The 8029-nt window shown below is 53.4% G+C and overlaps 1 protein-coding gene across 1 annotated transcript in view; it reads right to left on the bottom strand.

Annotated features, from left to right (window-relative positions):
* Positions 1–6982: 6982 nt before the first annotated feature.
* Positions 6983–8029, bottom strand: part of LOC103201956 (forkhead box protein D2) — a 1551-nt gene continuing 504 nt past the window's right edge. Inside the window, exon 2 of the mRNA XM_007946726.1 lies at positions 6983–8028. Coding sequence (XP_007944917.1) covers positions 6983–8028 — 1046 coding nt within the window. The remainder of the gene's footprint in view (position 8029) is intronic.

The raw sequence follows: 8029 nt of genomic DNA, 5'->3' as shown, positions 1-8029 counted from the left end.
AAAAAATTATTAGAACATTTGCATGTAACTCGCAGTTCAAACACTAGCCCACAGGACCTGGGAGAAAAGGCGTCTGGGAGGGCAGGCGCGGAATGCGAGTGGGGATGGGAAGGTAGTCTCCGCACACCCCGCAGGGCCCCGGAACATCTGCATCTGAGTGGACAGGACGTCTAAATCGAGTGCTCTCACCTACACCTGCTGGAGGAGGGGGCACAAGGCGAGGGCGCTCTGTAAACTGTGCCGAGTTAACCTAAACGACAAACCTCATTCCTGTACCCCCAGCCACTGACCCCTACCCACACTGTATGGCACTGAATACATCAAAACCAAAAAACAAACTCACTGCCATCGAATCGACACAGATAACCCATAATGCGCTTTTCAAATCCGCAATGAATTTTAGAAACCGAACGGGAGTATTTTAACTTTGCCTTCCCCCAATAATTCGCCATTTCCAGTCCTAAAATCCACACAGCCACAATTCCAGAAATAACATCTGCCAGAGTAGCAAAAGTATCTACGCCGCAGCTGAGACCAGCCTGAGGTGCTTTTTTCCAACTTCAGGGGAAACCTGCACAGATCTTGACCTCCCAAGGCTTCCGTCTTCGAAACGCGCAACACCCGTGTAGCGGCCGCGCAGGACATCTTCCTGAGCCTCCCGGCCGGCCACTCCTACCCCGATGCTCACCTTCGGGCGCCAAGCATCTCCAAATAGCTGGGCGCGAAAGGAGGGGCGAAGGCTGGGAGAACGAAATTGGGGCGAGGAGGCTGGCATGGCCAGGAGGAGGTCACCGGGCCAAGACCCTTGCAGTGTAGAGAAAAGCATAGTCGCGGACAGCGACCGACTTCTCAGGGTCCGCTTGGAACGAAAAAAGACTGCTCTGCAGGGACTCAAGACTCGGAGCTGGATGCAGCGCGAATATCGGAAACAACCCGGAGGGTGTTGGCTCACAGTCCAGCCACCCGGCGCACGCCCCAGAGGAAACCTCCTTCCTTCCCCAGCAATGCCAAGGCTCCTGGCCTCCGGAGCGGCCTCAGCCTCGCGCTGCCGCGGTCCACCAAGGGAGGAGGCGTTGCCCGCTCCGCCCCGCGCCGCGCAGCGCCGCGCCCACTCGCCCGCAGAAATATTCGATCCCGAAACCCGAGCTGGGAACCACTTCGTCAACACAGCTTTCTTGGTTGGCTGTTCCCACTTTAATCAACAGAATAATTCTGCTCGAAAACTCCCATCGTCATTTGTCTTGCTCTCAAATACCCTGATAGACGAAAAGCTTAGGAGGCTGAATTAGCCTGTCGGTCCCCTGCTCTTCTTTAGTTCCCTTTCAACCTTCCTCCAGAAATCTCAGAGTGCCAGCCCCCCGAACGAATGTGGGCTGAGCCTCAACACCCTGCCCTGGTTGGACCTTCTAGACTCATCTCCAGCTCTAACCGAGAGGATCTTTTGAACCACGTATCGGAATAATTTAAGCTCAAACCCAAACGCGCCTCGCTCCTATTTGGTGAGATGTGCACGGTCCGAATTAAACTACGAATCTGGTTCATAAAGACCCAGTGCAAGCTGCCTCCTCCCACCTCCCCCTAAGCCTGAAATCTTAAGGAGGCACGCTCCACACTCAAGTCTTTTCTCCCTTTCTCTTACAGGGTGCGTCGTTTAAACAGCATCGGCGCCTTTATTAGCCTGACCCTTTGCGGAGGAAAACCCGCCTGGTCGGTCATTGTCTGGTCCGCGACCGCCCCCGCCCCAATCAGTGTCACAAAACGCCCCTTTCAACAGATTCCAAACCCTCTTCACCCGGCCTCACCGAGCCTTCAACTTCATTGAGTGAGCGCTACTGCGGCGCTGGAGGAGGCGAAGTTTAAATAAACCGGAGCGGACAGGGAGGAGGGGAGGGTTGCCAGTTGAAGAGGGTAGAGAGAAGTGTTTTTGAAAAGGGGAAAAAAGTCATCAGGGAAAAAGCGCTTTGTAACCACGAAGACGCTCCCGCTGTGGCTAGAACAAATTGGATATGGAAGGGAAGTGTCCGCCCCCACCTCAACTCTGGCTCCTGGGTGGTCTGGGGAGCCCCAGGAGAAAGAAAGAAAAATGGGGAGGAATAGGCGGTGAAAAGAATTAACCGCTTTAATTGGGCTGCAAGAGAGAAGTAGGGAGAGACTCATCGATGTGCCCCGATCACCCAAACAAAACCCCAGTCAATAAAATCAAACAGAATGTCTGCCCTTGGTTGCGGCTGAAAAACGTATTTCAAAGTTTGAGAGTCGGGACTGTTCTTCAAGCCCTAGAAAGTAAATCTGCAAGATGGGGAAAATTCTGCCCGGAAAGACACCCTCCCCCTCCTTGTGGCCTCGGGCCTCCGGCGCCGGATGAAAAGGAATGAAATTGAACGAAATGAAGTCAAATTGACCAGTGAAATTCGCCAATTTTCTCCGCCTTTAAACTGCCCGCTCTCGGCAGCACTTTCTGAACCCGGGGGCGATTTCATAGCATTTTTTTTTTTTTTTTCTCACCTCAAGAGATGAAGGTGTGCCCTGGATATTTTCTTATTATTGTCACCGCTTGTTGAGAGGTGAGGGGTGGGCAGAGGCTCCGTTGCCTCCACGCAGGCAGCTAGGCGGCGAGGGAAACCACGGAAGTCGCTGCGGAGATAGGATGGCCTCTATTTCTGCTGCCAGAAGACTAGCGCCCTAAGTAGCCTCCTTAGGCTGAACACCCATTCTGTACACCCACAAGGTAGGAAGGCCACCGACTGAACCCCTGAGGTCTGAAGGGAAAACTTACAAAGCCAGGCAGACTATACCTTACAAATCTCACAACTCCCTCAGCCTGATCCTTGCCCCTCCCTCCAGCTCCCAGAGGGGCCCTCCATTCCCTGGGAACAGGTTCCCCCCACATGCAGCCAAAGCCAAAACCCCACTGCCCAGTCATTCTGACTCATAGCGACCCTATAGTACAAAGTATAACCACCCCCATAGGATTTCCAAGGCTGTAAATCTTTATGGAAGCGGACTGCCTCATCTTTCTCCTGCAGAACAGCTGGTGGGTTCAAACCGCCAACATTCCAGTTAGTAGCTAAGTGCTTTAACCACTGAGCCACCAGGGCTCTCTCATACGCCTAAAAAAACCAAACCCATTGCTATCCAGTAGATTTCAATTCATAGCGACCCCCTTTGGGTTTCAGAGGTGGTAAATCTTTACAGAAGTATATTGCCCCATCTTCCTTCTGAGGAGTGGCTAATGGATTTGTACCGCCAAACTTCTGGTTAGCAGTCTTAGGCATTGTGCCACCAAAGCTCCTTTCATAAGCCTAAAGGAGTCTGGAATTCAAAACACCACCATCCCTTCTCCCCTGCTCTCAGCATCTGGATCCTCCAGAAATTCTCTTGTTATTTTTCTAGGCCAGTTGGGCATCTGTGCCTTCTCTGGCCCCTAGACCACAGCCATGATTGTATCTGGTCCAGGTCTGGTCTTCTTGATCTATTGGGAAATTATGCTCTGAGTCATGGGTCTGGAGCCCAAGCTCCCTTGAAGCCCCTGGAAGGGTACATCTCACTTCCCCAATCCTTTTATTTCTACTCTTTCTTTTACAGGCCCTTAAACACACATCTGGTAGCATAGTGCCTAAGGCACTTGACTGCTCACCAGACGGCTGGCAGTTCAAACCCACCAGCCACTCCTCGGAAGGAAGGTTGGGCAATCCTACTTCCGTAGTGATACTGCCTCGGAAACCCAAGGAAGGGTCGCTATGAGTCGGGGCGACTCGACAGCAAACAACAACAACAACAACAAACACACATCTAAATAGATACCACGCCATGAAATATGCTCAGATAAATTCCCTCTCACACACACATTTTCACAAAGACACACTGAGGAACCCAGGATGGATCTGCTGTTTCTCCTGTAAGTAACAGTTAGTAGAAGCACCTTATCTACCTATCCACCATCAGTTATGAATTCTGGCTGACTTAGTTTTCTCTCTTCTAGAGAGGAAAAGCCAAGTGATAAATCTTTCACTCAAAGCTCCAGTCTAGTATCTGGGAGTGGCATATTCACGGCAAATTACATCATGTAGCTAGAAAGGACTTTACCGAGGACACACAGTCACATTTCCTTGAGTGAAATCAAACTCAGAACGGGAGTCAAGGAAGCAACTACAGGAAACCATTATCTTGGTATCAGCAGACATTTCGCTTTTTACCAATTAACCTACTCTTACTCATCCTGGCCCATTTGGTAAAACGGCAGGAGTGGTCCACACATTCGACCTTCCTCCACTTCCACAGTCTCAAGATGGAGGAGAGAGCGCCTCACCTGTGATAGAGGGACTAAAGTTACGTGTTTACACCCCCACAAGACTTAGCTTTCCTTCATCAGTGAAGGGGGCGGGGGTGGGGTGGTCTCAGGAGTCCCAACCACTCTTCTACAGCTCTGATGTGTTTTTTCCACCCCAGTCCTGACTTGGACCTTCTTCCTAATAGGGGCCTCTCTTCTACCACTTCCTTCTCCCTTCTTACTGTTGCTAGCACCAGGGATCTTAGCTAAAAGTGATCTGAACAACCACTCAGCCCACCCCTCTCAAGTTCTTTGCATCTGAATTCCTTACCCTGTCCTCTTCCCTCTCTGTCTTGCTGTCACTTTGTCCCCCTACCCTTGCTTTCACTGTGTGTCTATTTTCTGCGAAGGCTGAACTGCCACTTCCTATACATCCATCATTCTCCTCTCCTGTTATCTCAGTTGAACTGAGAGTGAAAAGAGCTTTGCAACCATCTTTACCCAAAGCGTCACTTCTTAACCCAACACAGAGCAAGTGTGGCCACTGAGAATCCCAGCACAGGCTGGGAGCTAGGAAGCTCCATGGACTTATCACCTCCAACCAACCCAACGGATGTCCCTTCAAGCAGTAGGTTCTGGCTGTGAGCAAGGCTCAAAGGGTGGAGAGGATTAACCTAACAGAGTGAGATTCACTAACTGTGACTCTCTCCTTGAGCTCATGTTGTTATGTGCCGTGGAGTCTGACCCAACTTATAGTGACCCCTCCTTGGGTTTCCAAGGCAGTATCACTAAGGAAGTAGATTGCCCAACCTTCCTTCTGAGGAGTGGCGGGTGGATTTGAACCACCAGCCTTCTGGTTAGAGTCAAGTGCCTTAGGCACTGAGCTACCAGAGCTCCTCTTGAGCTCATAGTGCAATTCTAACCCTCTTGGAATGGAGGAGAAAGGGGTTTCACAGTCCTCAAGTCAAGGTCTTCATGATAACTGGTCTGTGAGGGGAAGGAGTGCCAAAGAAGACACTACAAGGGCCAAACACAAATCTTTCTCCTTTTAGAGACACAGAGGCAGTGACAGGGAATCACAGAGCACATCCACAGACACACATCCACGGACACAAAGGGCAATAAAAACATGTCTCCACACATGTTCATACACACACAAAAAGCAAAGCCACATGACAATCCAGACAAAAATTCAAATAATAAGCTCCATAAAAGTCCCCCACAGAGATACACAAAGAGGCAGACAAAATGTTCATCAAAAGACACATTCACCTCAAATTATACGGAAAGGGTACAGTGTCCCAAACAGTGGACACCCAGATCTGCCCAGGCTCTGCTGGAGTCTCAACCAGGAGATGAGACTACCCAGGTGCATTTGAAATAACACCTCTCTGCCCAACTCCAGGCAGAAAACGTCCTAGGACAAGAGCAAAAATGAAAGTGCTGGAAGAGGGTCACAGCTTCCCAGAATACTGGCCCCATTAACAGTTTGAAGCCTCAGTGCCTCCTGTATTTCATAAGCCAACTCCTCTTCTGCCTGCCTGGCCTACCCAGGGGTCCTTCCTCACTTCTCCACTGTCCAGGGCTGGGGAACTTCTGGGAGAGCCTTGACAGGGACAAGGGCATGCAGGCAAGCAGACAGACCTGGTGACTGCTGAAGTTCACATACATTTATTCAATTGACATCAGTGGGGAGTGGGGAAAAACAGAATTTTTCTTCCACACAAACCATCAGAGGATTTCACAGAATTTCCCCTCAGTGGAGAAGTCTAAATCAATGCACACCCAGTTGACGAGAATGCAGATAGCAGCCGGCTGTACAGATATTTACAGATAATTACACGACCTCCTGCCACAGGATGTGCCCTTGCCCATCCCCCAGCTCTCCAGTCCCTGACCCAGACCCTCCTCTCCCATCCCAACCTCATTGCCTTTAGCTACAATAAATATCACAGGGCCTAGGGCAGAGCAGGATGCTGACAGGGCTGCTGCTCTGGGTGGCTGGACCCAGCTAGCCGCGGGAAAACGGGAAAGTTCCTTTAAAAGCACCCAAACACGAAAAAGAGAAAGGTTTTTCCACAGTGGAGTGGGGTGGAGGTTTCCTCCGGGATTGTGACGACACCTCTCCATTCAGCTTTGCCTTCATAGACTCTGCTTTAGGCGTCAGAGAGAATTAACTTTCTTAGAGAACAGCAAAAAAAAAAAAAAAAAAAAAGGCTTCCTTTTTTAGCATAAAGTGGATAATAATTGTCTTTAAATTATAATATTGGACAAGCAGGGACTCCACGTTGGAGAAGAAGTAAGGGAGAGGCATAAAGGGGAACCTCTCTCATCGCAGTAGGTGTTTCTGGCAAGATCCGAAGGGTCAGGGCGGCACCTCTCCCGGAAAGCATTCTTCCAGGGCTGCCAAGAGGCTCAGAGGCTGGGAAAAGGCGAAAATTCCCATCCACCCACCCTTTTACTGCTCAAACTGGAACAGGATCGTTGCTTGCGACCTTGTCGCATAGACCTGGGCTTCTTTCTGAACAATGGAGCCCGCTTCGTCCCAAATATCGGCGAGATTCTAAGCGTGGAGCCTGAAGTGCCAAGTCGCGCGACGGCCCCAGGTCTGGAGACTCTTCATAAATAGACTCCCTGAGTTCCGCTGGGACCGCAGGAGCTCCCGGGAGAGGCTGAGGAGTGCGGGCCTAACTTGCCCTAAGCCCGCCTGGGTCAGAAGTGGCAGCCACTGAGGCTGGCGACTTTGCCGGCAAACGGTGGCCCTGAGGACAGGAGTGCGTCCCCAGGGTGCGAGAGACGAATGTGGCCGGCCACTGGAGCCAGGGCCGGGGCAGTCAGCATGGCCAAAACCTGGGCTTGACCCCCAGGACCCGCGGCCGCCGCGAACGGCGATCCTGGGGAAGCCTCGCTGCCGCCCGAGGGTGCTGCCCCGCCGCCACCGTGGCCCATAATGTGGTCTATAGAGAAGGAAGGCCTCTGCCCTACCCCGGACCCCCCGCCGCCCGCACCTCCGCCCACGTCTGTCTTGAGGCCCTGGCGCAAGAGTGCAGTGGACAGACCCGCCGCGGTGCCGGCTGCGGGAGGGCTCAGTGACGCGGGATAGAAGGCTTTGGCGCAGCCTAGCTCCGCGCCCAGGAAGCCAGGCAGGCCTGAGGGACCCGGGCCCGACCCGGTGCCCGGGGCAGGCGCCGGGGCCGGAGCCGAGGCTGCGCTGGCAAACACCGCCGCCGTCGGGGGTCCGGGTGGAGGCGCAGCGGCACGGCCTGGGGGCACCGACAGTTGACAAGGCGCAGCCGCGGCTGCGGCGGCGAAAGCGAAGGCGTGCGGATGTGGATGCGGATGCGGGGCTGGGCCCGGCGGGGGTGCACTGTAGGCGGGGAGCGCCAACCCGTAGCCGTAGCCGTAGGCGCCGTAAGCCGCGAAGCCGGGCAGGAAGGCGCCGGGGTCCCCAGCCGCCGCGGCCCCACCACGCAGCAGCAGTTCCGGATGCGGGTGCGGGTGTGGATGCGGCGGCGGCAGCGGCTGCCGCTTGAAGCGCTTGCGGCGCCGCAGGAAGCTGCCGTTGTCGAACATGTCGGCCGACTCCGGGTCCAGCGTCCAGTAGTTGCCCTTGCCGGGGTTGCCCGGCTCTCGGGGAATCTTGACGAAGCAATCGTTGAGCGAGAGGTTGTGGCGGATGCTGTTCTGCCAGGCGGGGAACTTCTCCCGGTAGTAGGGGAAGCGGCCGCTGATAAACTCGCAGATCTCGCTCAGCGTCAG

The sequence above is a fragment of the Orycteropus afer genome, unplaced genomic scaffold (genome assembly GCF_000298275.1).
Source record: "Orycteropus afer afer isolate SDZICR_OR568_19922 unplaced genomic scaffold, OryAfe1.0 scaffold00169, whole genome shotgun sequence".
Classification (NCBI taxonomy): domain Eukaryota; kingdom Metazoa; phylum Chordata; class Mammalia; order Tubulidentata; family Orycteropodidae; genus Orycteropus; species Orycteropus afer.
Note: the sequence above shows the minus strand (reverse complement) of the source record. Positions and strands in the feature narration are given on the sequence as shown.